Raw genomic sequence first — 13,946 nt, 5'->3', positions numbered from 1 at the left:
TGCCGCTGAGAAGACGGCGGTCGGGTCTGTAAGCTTAAACGCTGTTGGTTACTCTCTCAGTTCACCATGCTACGTCTCTTTCTCTCTCTATCCGTCTCCCCGGCCGGCCGACCGAATGTTTATAAAGTGCGTCCCAGGGGCCCCAGGCGGCGGCCCCTGCGCTGTAAAAACCAGCTTTAGTGGCAGCTTCACAGCTCTGTTAATGGAAAGGTTTTAACTGTGTTTGGTGAGAGGGGCTGAGCCGGTGCTGGTAGTGGTGGAGGATGGAAGGGGGGGTTGATGGAATAATAACAGCCCGCCGAAACAGTGGAGATTAGGCCGAACCCCTTCTACATCTGCACTGTTTTCTTTGGGCAGAGGTAGAGCTGCTGCAGAGTGGAGCCAGGTAATCCCCGTAATGTTTGTGGGAATTAGGGTCCGCTCCCCCCCAGGCACAGGGGAGCCAAAACCCTACTTCAATGGGCAAGCAGCAGCGGCGAGAGATGGACTGGCTGGCTCTTGTCTTAGTGAAAGGTGACCGGGTGCAGGTAGAGGCCAGTAGGACAGTAGGAGGAAAACAGCATATTATTGCTTTCATAAGAAGATAAAATGATAACATTATAGTAGAAGGAAAACAATCTAGTAACACTTTACTATAGGGCTGTGTTCATGAAACTATATCACTGCTGCCGGAACAAAACCTTGTATCACCAAAATGGTAACTTTACAGTAGAAGGAAAAAACATACTTTACTTTTAGTGTAAGTCAATGAAACCAGATTTTTTTCCAAGTGATTTTGGGCCGTTTCTTTTGGTCCAATCATCATGAAACTTACACACAATATAAAGGACAACAGGCATTTTCAAATTACATCAAAAACTGAAAAACATCAAAAATAAAGATATGATATGATATGATACCTACATAAGGTCGTCATGACAATTGACTCATACCTACATGAACATTTATAAAGGCTTATTCCAGTAGGCGTCATCTGCCAGAAAGGCTGCCTTTGCCAATTTTGATATCAAGTTAACATCATACTAGTGTTTTTTTCTGACACTGGGATGTGTCTGGGCACTTTTTGTGTGAAATGACACAGCACATCATAACAAATGAGTTTGTAGCTTAGTGTGTACCACAGCAATATAATGCTGATGATGTGGCACAGTTTAAATCTTAAAAATAATAAAATGAAAGTCAGTTCACCTAAAGGCCACAGAAAATGTTCATCCAGTCTGACTTGGCAAGCCAAGTCATTACCAACATCATTCAATACAATGTCATTTCACCCAAAAAAGTGTCCTGATACAACCTGATGTCTAAAAACATCATCAAAGTTGGCAAATGCAACCTTTATGATAAATAGCAGCTACTGGAATAAGTGTTTATACATGTGTATGTAGGCCTACATCAGTTATCATGAAGGGCTTATGTAGGTGTCATGTAGCATTATGAACACCGCCTTACAATAAAGTGTTCAACTCCTCAACTCCTCAAATGTCTGGCTTCTCATTCAGCCATTAGTATTAAAGCTTATTATAATGATCAATAACTAATAGTAATTATTCAGTAACTACTATGAAAGTGATTTGTAAAGATACATAGTTATGGGTGAGGAAGGGAGGTCTGAGTTAGCATCCGTTAATGTAGCAAGCTTTTAGGGATCACTTTATTTGTATAGTCCACTATAGATGATCTACAGATGTTCAAATTCTTAACTAACTATCTGCTAAAACTCGGTTGATTCTAAACTGTGGTGGGGTTAGGGTTAGGACCAGGGTGAGGGTTAGGATTAGGTTTGGGGTTAAGGTTAGGGTTAGGATTAGAGACAGGTTTAGAGTTAAAGAAGATTATGGTCCATTTAGTAGATATGTAGTTAAATGTAACTTGAAAAGTATCTTCAAAGCATCTAAAGTGGACTATCCAAATAAAGTGTTACCAGATTTTATTCCAGCTAATTTTGGACACTTTCCATTGGTTCATTCATGGACAGGGCCATAGTAGCTCACCCCGGCTGGACAGCGCACCGGCCTGCAGAGAAGCTCTCAGCTCTCCCTAAAGTTTTCAAGGAGGTCAAGTCAGCATCTGTAACATTGTAAGCATGTAAAATGCACACAAATTTGCTTTGCAGTGACCAACAATTAGGTGACCGCTACACGATCAGCTTTGACGTTGCCTACGTGTGCCATAACTCCAGCTTCATGGCCAGCTTTTTGCTTGCTTTCTGAGGTGTATTTGTCATAAATGCAGCCAAGCCTGTTTGAGGCTACTTGCTATGATAGAAGTCCATGTGTTGACTGCGTGCATGCGTGTGCTTGCATGCATGTGTTTGTGTATGTGCGCTGAGAGGGCAAGTGTAGGCGAGAGAGAGAGGGAGAGCAAGCGAGGGAAAGGGAGAGAGAGAGAGAGAGAGAGAGAGAGAGAGAGAGCGGGGTGGCAGGAGTGTAAATGGAATTTGTGCAGCAAACAGCTGGACGGGTTTATTTAAACACAAGCAGGGCTGAGAGACTGACCCCAGTTTGACTCAAAGGGGGGGAGGAGCAGCCGTAGAGTGTTTTATGACTTTGAGTCTCAGATTAGAATAAAAGGAGTGATGCTCTTATTTCTCCAATCTGCCTGCAGGCATGCCAACATGTGACTGAAGACTAGAGTAACTAATTACTTAAGTAAATGGATCTCTGGTTGAGACGTGGATAATAAAGTTGGCTTCACCAGAGGGGTGTGATGTGGGGGAGGTGCATGTGTCCGTATATGTGGAGTACAATTGTGCTCAATTGTGCCAATGATCTCTCAACACTGCTCCCTAATTAGAATGTCTCCACCCTCGTGTCACCGAAAGATCAACCTGATGATAATTGCATTACGTATGCAAACTGTATCCTTTGTTTTGTCATGATTTTTTCTATATTGTTTTTTATTTTTAGGTTATTGTTGTTGTTGTGGCATGTATAGGAGATTCATCATTCCTCTTCTTTGCCGGCATAACTGATGTGCCCTTGTGTGGAATTTTAATATACATGTAAATGTAGCTGAGTGGGTTGAAATGTGATTTCATGAGTGAATTTAGTCGTCTGTAGTCATGCATACGCACACTGCGCTCAGGTTAGGTTGTGTGTGTGTGAGAGAGAGAGAGAGAGAGAGAGAGAGAAGAGAGCACAGCGAGGCGAGTAAAGAAGGCTTGCTGAGGAAAATGGCCTACTTCATATGCATTTAGATAGACACGCCGCGATGTAACCTTTTGTATCTCCAATCTGGATCTTTCCAGCAACGGTTATTAAATTATCCCCTAATTGGTCACGCAACAAAGGCAGCTGATGAAAAAGACAATTTCTTGCTTTTAATTGGCCATTTCACGTGCCGTTTGGGCTACACCTGGGCGTTTGTAATGAGAATGGGATATTATGAGGGCCCCGGCAGACGAGACAGCAATCAGTTCCACTCTCTCCGTGAAAGAGTAAAGGGAGCAACGGAAAAAGTATGAACAAACACTCACTTTTGGAGAAGCGGTTCAGTTGGAGGGGGCAGGGAGAAAAGGCTGGGCTTCTTTCGTGCCTCATTTGACTCATAAGTGGCTTTAATTCAGTCATTTTTTCTAAGCTCTGTCTTTTTTTTTTCACCCTCTACTCCTTTCACCCGACTTCAGAGGTGCCACCGGTGGCGTTTTGCTCCAAAATAGGCCCCCATTGTCCACAGCCCGGGCTGAATAGCGGCCTTCATTGTGTGCCGATGGGAAGTTGAAACTGAACAGGCCGTAAACGCGGCCCTATGGCGCGGCGGGGTCGCGCGGAGGTGAACTTTTTACTCCTAATGGAGTAATGGCGGCTCTAGCGCACCGGCTGTCTCTCTCTCGGCCCCCTTTTTTAACCGTCCGCCTCGCGCAAAGAGCAGAGCATGACTATTCTTTCTCTTCACAACTCATACAGACCCCCCCCCCACCCCCAACTTCCCTCCTTTCCCTTACCCGCCCTCGTTCCCTTGCTCTCTCTCTCCTTCCCTCCCTCCCTCCCCCTGCCTGGTATTGTGTAGCACTTGTCCTTTGTTCCAGTCTTCTGGAGCATCTGGCCTTAGATATGGCAAGGCTGGGAGAGGAAGCTTTAGATACCTTTTAAAAATAAAATACTCCCAAGAAAAATGAACAGCAGAAGCCAAGTGAGGGAAAATGGACAGAGAAAGACAGAAAGCGAGGGAGGGAGGGAGAAGCAAGGAAGACGTGAACGACAGAGGTCAGCGGATAGACAGTGGTGACCCGCTTCTGACCCCGGAGCCAGAGATGGAGGCCGAGAGGAGAAGGCAATAAAAGGAATGCCTAGGCCACGACTCCCCCTGCTCTGCACTGCTGCTGCTGACGATAAAACTCCAGACATTCCCTCATTTGATGGTGCACTGCCATGTTGCTACATTCCTCCTCTGCTCCCTTTTTCATAGGTTTTAAGACGATGTTTGATGTCGGCGAGCGATACCAGTGATAACTGTAAAAAACAGACGACTCTTAAGTCATGCAGGCTACACTCTCAGCGAAAAATGATTCTAAAGTATCAAAAAAAGGCTCGATCAATCGGTTCCTCATCCTGGAGATTTTATAAACTATTATAAATCAGGGGTGCAAATTTGGTCTGACAAAATGGGGGAGAGTCAGCAATTTAAATGTAAAAATGAGCAAACACAGTAGGCCTACCTTCATATTGATATCTCATACTTTATATGACAGTATTACACAAAAGAAAACAATATTTGGAATAATATACATATTCAGTATAGAGATTCAATTTTGTTACCAATTATAACTGTATTTTTTCCTATCAAAATACCCAGTAATGACCATTAAAGGGGAACTACACCTGTTTTTTTTTAAATTCTACATAAATGCTTCAGATGTAAGTTCAAGAGAAGCTTACCGAGTCAGAATTGTTCACAGTGGTGGTGATAGGAAACAGACGTCTGAAGATTTTACAGCCTCTAAAAATTCCCTCACAGGAAGTTATTACATGAAATGGTTAGATAAATGCTGCTTGATGCCTTAAATAGTTTTAAAATGATAAAGTTTTGGCTTAAAATATATTTCAACTCATTTATTTTCATCCATTTATGGGGGAGAGGTGCATGAAGGGTGTTCTGAGGCAAAATAGTCCCCAAAGAAAACATTTTTTCAGATTTACCAGTTTTACCATCATCAATATTACGTGTAAAAACTCAAAAAGCACATGTAGCTTCACTGGTGCTTTTGGATAGTAAATGGCTGTATTTGGGTTGTAGACATTGTGACCCCTGGTTCCTATCACCACCACTGAAAATCGGAGAAATCTAAAATCTGAATCTGTAAGTTTTTCTACAATGAACATTTTATATCAAACCACTCTGAAAGACTTTGTTTACATCTCCTTACATCTACTTTTTCATTTTTTTTAATGTGCTATAAATAAAAAAAAATAAAATTGTATTAATACTATACATTGCAGAAAGTAATAACTAACTATCCTAACTTTGTGGAGGCAACTGCAGCATAACTAGAATGGCACAGTGAACACCCAAAATGATCATGGTTTTTATGGTTCTATATGTAATCACTGCCTTCACTAAAGAAGCCTTGAATAACTCATATGTAGCGCATTGGATTTAAAGGAACCAGAGGTGTTCTAGTGAAGAGATCCTAGCAGATGAGCACACAAATTGCTCTTTGATTGTAAATTCTTTTAACTCTTCTTCTTCTATAAGTTCTTCTTCTGTTTCTCTTCTTCTCCACCCCTCGTGCTGCTGAAAAGAGTGGCCTAGCTATTGTTTCCTTAAAAGTCTACTAATTCCCCCTCAAAGGATGAAATGGAAGTGTCCAACTGTGGCAACAGCAGGGGGACATAAATCAAGTAGGAACCCCTGAGCTTGCTCTCCTGGAGGTCACAGGGGTCAGGGGGTCAACTCAGAGGGTTTAAGTTGAGTAGGGCGGTAGTGGCGATGGGCACTGGAGTGCCGAGGCTGGGTGGTAACCATAGGGTGCCAGACACTATTTTTTGTTGTTGTTGTTGTTGTTTTTTTCTCACGAAACTTACACTTGGCAGAAATACAGGGAAAGCAAGGCAGGCCCAGTCCAAATCCCTGCAGTGAACCTACATTTCTGCCTTGTTCGTGAAGAAGCGAAAAAGAAAGAATCTGCCTTATGTTTGCTCTTTAATGATGTGACATTCTTCTGCCAGAACATTTCCCACATATACTCACACACTGTCACACATGCCAACTATGTTATACAACCTGACGCCTGAACACATGAACCAGTTTCACTGTAAAGTAATGACAGAAAGTGGAAGAAGGAAAAAACAACATATCTCTGAAACATGCCGAGAGAGAGTGAGAGAAAAGTGCCATTTGGTGGATTAGCTGTGTTTGCTTTTCTGAGGTGGCGTATGTTGAAGCCGTACAAGTTTGTACAAGCCGCTAAGCTTTGTGAGTTCAGTATACGTTTCTCTGTTGGTGGTGATTTCACCGTGACACTCCCTTCTCTCCAACCCGGGGACTTAAAGGAAAAGGAAAATAATCCCTCCTTCTTTACCTTCCCCGATTAGCTGCCCGGGCTGGTCTGGACAGTTTTAGGCTGGGCTTTTGACAGTGTGTTTGTGAGTGTCATTAGCGCACACTAAATTTGCAGACCCCGTCTACAGCCTGCACTATGCTAGCCATACTTTTCGCTGAACTAACCGTGTGCTGTACTTTTCTTTTTGTCTCTTCCAGGTTCATTAATGCGAGAAGGAGAATAGTGCAGCCAATGATCGACCAGTCCAACCGAGCAGGCAAGTCCCCTATAGTAACTGTGTTCAAGTCACGCAGGCGAAAGCCCTCCTTCAGCCATGCACCCGGAGGCTCGCCCGTCGGTAAATACACTGCCCAGCCTGGATGTCAGGAGTGATTGAACACTAAAATCCATCCAATTAACCCAAAGCACTAATCATGCTGACTCAGGCCACCATGTAACGCCCTTAAAAGAAAAAGGAAAGAAGCAAATAGATGCAATCGATTAAACTATTGAAACCGTAACGACGGCTGAGATGTCAGATTCTAAAATACTGCTTCTCTGCCTGGATCTAAAACTGGTTTGAGTCAAACGAAAGAAAATAAAATCTCCAAGAAGGATGATATTAATAATTTTTGGTGAATTTGTTTTGCTTCACCCCCGTTTTACCATGAGTGATCCCCCTGGTGCATGGCTTGTTGTGGACTGTTTATTACCTGTGGAAGTTTATTACCTGTAATGGGGTTCAGAGGGCAGAGTTGCATTAGGGGACAGTTCAAAGGCATTCACTAAGGCTCAGCTGTTGTTTTTGATTGAAAACTGCCCTGTCCAGGGCCCTAAACACAGCATATACTTATGGTAAGTACAGTCATTAGTTCACAAGGAAAACAAATGGAGTTTCTAGCTTATCTTATGGTTTTTAAGAAGTCTAAACCAGTTATCAGTAAAACTAAATGCGTTGTTAAGTTGATTCAGAAAGCTATACAGCTTCTTAAACGTCATCTGTCAGATTTCTGGAGAGATTCTGTCCATTCTTAGTTCTGTAAGTTTGATTTGATATGTATGAAGCGTAATCGCCTAAGACGGTGAGAGAGCTAAGAAGCATTAGTCCACGCGTCCGTTACCAGATGATGTTAAGCGATGGAAACTTAATTAAAAGCACTAATTGACCACTGTCCTGTGCCCTCCCCCGTCCTCCCGCAGTAAGTCAAGGAGCTCCCTACAACCCAGATGGTCAGCCCATGGGAGGCTTCGTGATGGACGGCCAGCAGCACATGGGAATCAGACCACCTGGTAAGACCTTGGCGTGTCTCCTTCTCCTCCGCCATCTCCCACCTTCCCACCAAACCCCCCCTCTCCTGCCTTACTACTGCCAAACTCCCCAGTCTGGCCAGGAGAGGCCAGCCTCTCACAGTGGCACAGGTGTAGCCCATCTCATTACACCCCTTTCTCTCTCTTTCCCCCCTTTCCTAAGCCTTGTCGCTCAGCCGCTACCTTCTCAAGTGTCTCATCCCCTTTTCCCAGAATTTCCCTCCCTTCCGTGTCCCTAAGCCTCTTCTGCACCCCCTCCCACTCTGTGTTCCTGGTCATCGTCTCTGGCTCTAACTCTCACCCCCCCTCCCCCTGCCCACTCCTCTCCTCCTCCTCCTCTCTTAAGCTATAGGATTTGCCCAAAGCCAGACTACTTTCCAACTTAGCCATTGATCTTATTGTTGACTTTGGTTTGCTTATTTTGTCTCTCTTTTACTGTTTAGTTTTCTGTTTCCTCTTGGTAAATGTGGGAATTGTACTTTTGATTCCTGTCCTGCTGTCCTGTCTGAGTCTCGGTCTGATTTTCTCATCTTCTGGCATTCTTCTCCGATTGTTTTCTCTCCTTCCAGGGCCTATGAGTGGGATGGGCATGAATATGGGCATGGAGGGACAGTGGCACTACATGTAACCTTCTAGTTAACCAATCGCAAAGCAATGGGGGAAGTAAGTACAAAAACGGGGCCTCAAAACATTTTTTAACATCTATCCTGTTCCACAGTGGGGGAAACACATACATTCATTCATTTTGTGTCAGTGCTTTAACAAGCTCCAATACTAACAATACTGGTGTTTCTACTGGTGTAATTAAAACATTAAAAGTCTGCTTGAAAGTCTGTCACTGCTGATAAGACTCTGATCAAGCCTGTGTGTAAGTGTCTGTGTACAACTGTAGGCTTTACTATCTTTCACTCTTGCTCGTTTTATTGGCCACATGAATAAACAGTGCATAGAAATCGCACTGGAGGGGAAAAATGGGAAAAGAGGAAAGAGAGAGAGGCGGGAGGGAGGACTGGTTCAGGGAATGGCGAGTTGAGGGTGGGGGGATTGAGGTTGAGGTTTTGGACGAAGGCGGGGGGGTGGGGGCTGGTGGGACGTTACCATAGCAACAGACTGATTGGCAAAAATGTAAGCAGGCTGCAGCAGTGCAGCGAGAGGAAAGTGCATGTCCCCAACGTGTCATAAATCTGTCTCTCTGCAGTTGATGCATGAGTTCCGTTAATACGCTAACCTGTACGGCAGCTCACCGACATGCACTCGCGAGCCCCTCGGCCAAAACCCGCCACCAGATCTTTCGAAATCATGAAAGCGTTCTTAGCACGGGTCGTTGGAAGGTGGAGGTGTTTCCATCGATCCTGACTCGGTCTACCGTTTTCCTGTCTGCCCGTCCTAATAGGATTACCTATGGCGAAGGGAGGGGAAGTGAAGGAGTGCAAAATGGAGGTGTGCTCAGCAGGGTACGCAGCTTAGCCCGGCCTAATTGACTATATCCAAATTAAATATGCCATCACAAGCACTGTGACAAATGGATTTGACTTATTCAGTATGCGAAAATAGAGACCATTAATGCAGCCATGCACAGAATGCTCCTGTTGTCCAAAATATTCCCGCTTCTCAGATTCTACTGTTCGGAACCAAGAGAAACATTATGATAATGCAGCCCTTGCTATTTAAAGGCTCCCATCCATCTCGGCTTGTTGTCATTGTGAGCGTATGTGTGAGACAGTATGTGTGTGTGGAGAGTGTTTCCTCGTGTCCAAACGCTGGCGTTCCAGCAGCTGCCATAGTTCCCAGAAGACTGGCGAGCAACCTGCTTTAAACAGCCTCAATTTGCTTGCTGAATTCTGTAATTGGGCCGTGTGTGGAATCTCAGATGAGATGGGTTGAAGGGAGAGAGAGAGAGAAAGAGAGACACAATATGGGAAGAGAAGCAGAGTGTGACAGAAATATGTCGCGGTGGTTGAGAATGCCTGGTCTTTATGGCTTCATCACTGAAATTTCCTAGCTTGTCTAATTTAAATATTGTTACTTTAGTTTCTAGGTCAATTAAATGTAAGTGATGTGTTTTATTCTTCATGACCAATTAAATTAATAGGTTATTACAAAAAAAAAGGTTATCTTATTTGATTAAGAGACCAAGGGTTCATTATTTTTATAAGCAATTTTCATTAGTTGGGGAATTTTCCTTAAGGCAAGATTAAGCAGTTATTTGCCAGGGAGTCCCAAGACCTGAAATTAAGGTGTTCCTAGCAGTCACACTGCAACATTACTTAAAACCAAAGCCAATTAAACCGACTTAGTGAGAGCGTTATGCTTTCTACCCATGATTATAGAGCTTATGGGTCTTGGAAACAATACACCTGTCAGTGCAGATCCAGCCTGGGTACTCAAGCAGAACAGAGAGGGGGAGTCTTTGATAGCTGAAGGAACCACTGTTTTATGTCCATTCCCCCTTAAACTGTCCTTTGTGGTCCTTCAATGAAATTAGCCGAGGGTGGCCCATATTTGGAAATTATATTTTCGAGACAATGGTGATCAGAGGAAGCATTAATTATGGGCACGTAGACAAAAAATGTTAAATTCCCCTTCCCCCACCCAGCTCCAGATGCCGCTGGTATGCTTTGGTGAGCTCGCTTGGTAACCCTGACTCTGCTGGAGATCCCTTTGTCTGCGATTTCATTCCTCCCAATTATTAAGCCGAAGTTTGTTAACCTTCCACAGGGTCAAGATTCCCCCCGTCCATCCTTCACTGGCCTGAACTTTTACTTTTAAGTAATGAAAACAAAAAAGCAGCAAGGTCTTTGTGGATTTGGCTCCCGCATGTTACACACAAATACCCCCAGCTGATTCAGTCCCGTGGCGCTTCAGAAAATGGACCAGACTCAATGTATTGATTGGCTTATTAAGAGAAAAAAAAAGTGCAATTTGCAGCATGTGCCCTTTTCTCGACCCAAGCCATTGCTTTCTTTCTAAGAAACTGGATGTTTTCCATCCACGTGATTCACAATTCACAAAACAGTGTGTTTAAAGATTGGATTCAAATTCAACTGATGACCCCAAAAAAAGCCTGGGTCGTCCCTGTAAGTGCTAAATAGCTCTGCTCAACACATACGCGTACAGACGAGGGAAAATACATGGCTGTCCAAAAGCTGTTAAGTGAGCAGCCCTGGTTAATGAGATGACTTGGCTCTCCAGTGTATGGGCTGTGGGTTTTGCGTGGCTGCTATGGGTCCAGTGGCCTTTATGCTAGCGGCACACTCACGCACGCCCAGGTGAGGCCTCTCAGGTGACACCCTTTGTCAATTTTCACCTTTCTTCTTTAATTTGAGCACAATAGCTCTGTTTCTCTGTGGCAGTTTCGGCATGAGCCGCAGACCTTTGCCTATTGTGTTTAAAGAGAGATAAGTGGAGGCGGTGCAGGGCATAAAGGGATGGCTTATTTTACCTCATTTGTCATTGTTATGAACTCTTCTGGCGAAAGCTTGATGTTTGAAGACTTGGCTCGCACTTCAGACAAACAGCAACGTGTTAATGTGAGTTCCTATGAAGCTTGGTGTAGCGTGAAACCTGAAGGACCCTCATCTTTTTTGTTTACAATTTCTTACTCTGCTTTGCTGCTGTGCCATCGCCTCATACAGGGATTATTTAGAATGTGTATTTGATTTTGAACAAGTAACGCTGTTCAAAATACGCTCTAGTCACATTGTTTAACAATTTTTTCCTGCATTTCACTCAGACTGACAGCACTTCATATGCTAGTTTATCAGAAAGTCCCATGGGGAGTGTAATTATGTGGATTTGGCCAGCGTATTCCTCTTTAAGATGAATATAAGATTAACAGATCAGGCTGAACAACAGATACATGCCGTCCTTCGGGCTGACCTTAGTGAAGGGCAGCCTTCCAGTTGACTGAGCTGGTGTGATTGTGGCTGAGGCCAGGCCGGATGGATACTGCACTGGGGACGGCTCCCTGGTGAAGGCAGCAGCAGCAGAGTGCTGTGCTAAAGCCAGTGAGCCAGTCCCTGGAGACAGACCCACTGCATGAACCCTCTCATTCCACTGCCCTTGTTTGTGACTGAGGACAGCTTTCGCTACAACACTACACACTTACAATAACCCAGATAACCCAATCACATAGTGCACATTACTGAGATACCAAAATATAGAGTCATATTTGGAACATTTCATTTGGTGTTAACCTGTAGATGCTTTGCAGATGCTCAGTTCGTCTTGAACTTAAGTATCTATTCAGTTCAACTCTTTTTGTGGTTATTGCCAGTGATAACGAAAGCAAAGTGCAATTTAATATTAAATATTTATCACTGAAACAAGCCAAGATAATCTTTATGCTTGTAAACATAGATGAGGGTATATTTGAATGTAAATTGAGTTTTATGAAAAGTTACTGTTGTGAACAAAAAATGCCAGAAGTGCAGACTACAAAAATATAAATGTAATAAAATGTGTAACAGTGGTGATAAAGTTATGATGTCATTACATTTGTGTCATATATCAAAATAAAACTAATAACTCTCAACATCTATGGCTTAACTTTTTCCTAACCCTAACATCTAAGCCTCTCTGATCCTAGTCTTAACCCTAACCCTTCCTAATCCTAACACCAACCCTAATGTTGTTGATAATCAACTTGCATTTTGCCAGTGTTTTTTTAGCAATTTCAGCAATTGTAGACAAGCCACAAGAGACAATCAAAATAAAATGTGATTACAAATTTTACTGTTGGGATTAAAGAATTGGATTATAAGTCATGTACTTGGCTTCAGTGACAGCTTGGATACTGTAAGGTTTGGTTTTGAGTATGTAAGTAGTAACGATGTGTCACAGTGCCCTGTGTAAGTCTTTGAAACTTGAGTTTCGCTAACTGATCCCTCTGTGCTTCCCGCAGGTCTGCAGGGCATGCCAGGGGACTACCTGTCTCACAGCGGCCCGATGGCCATGGGCATGGGCCAGCCGGCCTACGGCGGCCCCCAGCTCCCCCACCACTCCAGCCAGCTGCGGCCTGGGCCTCCCATGCGTTCCTACATTCCTGGACACCCCCAGCACTCAGCGATGTTGATGCATGGAGGACCGCCCCACCCTGCCATGCCCATGTCAGCCTCCAGCCCCCCCATGCTTCCCCCAGGAGACCCCACCATGGGCGGACAAGTCATGGACATCCACGCCCAGTAGTTTGCTACCAACGGATCCTCGAAACAGCCGCGCTCGAGACAGGGAACTGCGATTGGTTTGTTTCTGGTGCTTCACCCAGCAAATATTACATGCTGACTCGCTGCAGAAACTGAGGAGGCTCTTCATTCTTAAGCGCGGACTCGGTTTGAGAAAGAAGCCTGCGTCTGCACACCACGGGACACTTACAGAGGATGTGCCCTTTGCCAAGAATCAAACCAAGAGAAAGAGAAAGATTGAAATTATTACTATATCAGCTCCTAAGGGGGAGGGAGGAGGAGAATCTGTATACTGTTGTAAAATTACATTTGGACTCATATGAGAACTGGGAATTAAGTATTGTAAATGCTATCGTATTGTTCTGCATATTATGTTGTTTCTAATAGATTTTTTAAAAAAGGATGTGAACTTTTTTCTTTCCACACTATGTGTGTGCCATCTCCATAGACTTTTGACCTCCTCCCTAAATCACCTTGCGTTTAAAAAGAAAAAAAATATGTGAATAAATCAATAATTGGTTGAAGCGTTTATTTACTAGACCTTTTTCTTCTGCTGTGAGAGGGTGGCTTTATTTAGACAGATCGGGACATTTGAGAATAATAATAAATATTGCTCCAAAGTTTACAACAAACCAAGATTCAGAAGGCTTGTGACCAACAAACCAGCATGTCTTCCGTCATCTTAATTCACTGACTAGAGAAGACTGTAGACTGTCCAACTTAATATCCCAGCAAACAGGAGACCTACTAAGTCCTACTTACTGTTTATAAATTGGTTTTGAGGGATAATAGTTTAACATGTTCCTGTTGCTTGTTTGACTTTTGAGATTTTTTTTTTTTTTTTACAGATTAGGAGATTTTGTAAATTAATACATATTTTGGTGTACAAAGAGACTCTGTAAGGGCAAATTAGCTATGCTGAATATGCTGCTCAAAAGTTTTAGGCACCTGAGACAATATTAAAAAGTGGCTTA

General features: G+C 43.5%; 1 protein-coding gene across 2 annotated transcripts in view; it reads left to right on the top strand.

Annotated features, from left to right (window-relative positions):
- meis1b (Meis homeobox 1 b) overlaps positions 1–13,501 on the top strand; it is a 76,045-nt gene extending 62,544 nt beyond the window's left edge. Inside the window, exons 10-13 of one of the 2 annotated variants that reach the window (XM_036573741.1) lie at positions 6,700–6,758; positions 7,682–7,771; positions 8,359–8,452; positions 12,693–13,501. In XM_036573741.1, coding sequence (XP_036429634.1) covers positions 6,700–6,758; positions 7,682–7,771; positions 8,359–8,417 — 208 coding nt within the window. In that variant the 3' untranslated portion in view covers positions 8,418–8,452; positions 12,693–13,501. The remainder of the gene's footprint in view (positions 1–6,699; positions 6,759–7,681; positions 7,772–8,358; positions 8,453–12,692) is intronic. The other variant, XM_036573742.1, reaches the window with a different exon arrangement.
- Positions 13,502–13,946: the final 445 nt, after the last annotated feature.

Source organism: Colossoma macropomum, unplaced genomic scaffold (assembly GCF_904425465.1).
Source record: "Colossoma macropomum unplaced genomic scaffold, Colossoma_macropomum, whole genome shotgun sequence".
In the NCBI taxonomy this organism is placed as follows: Eukaryota; Metazoa; Chordata; class Actinopteri; order Characiformes; family Serrasalmidae; genus Colossoma; species Colossoma macropomum.
The sequence above is the reverse complement of the archived record's forward strand: the minus strand, read 5'-3'. Positions and strand labels throughout refer to the sequence as shown.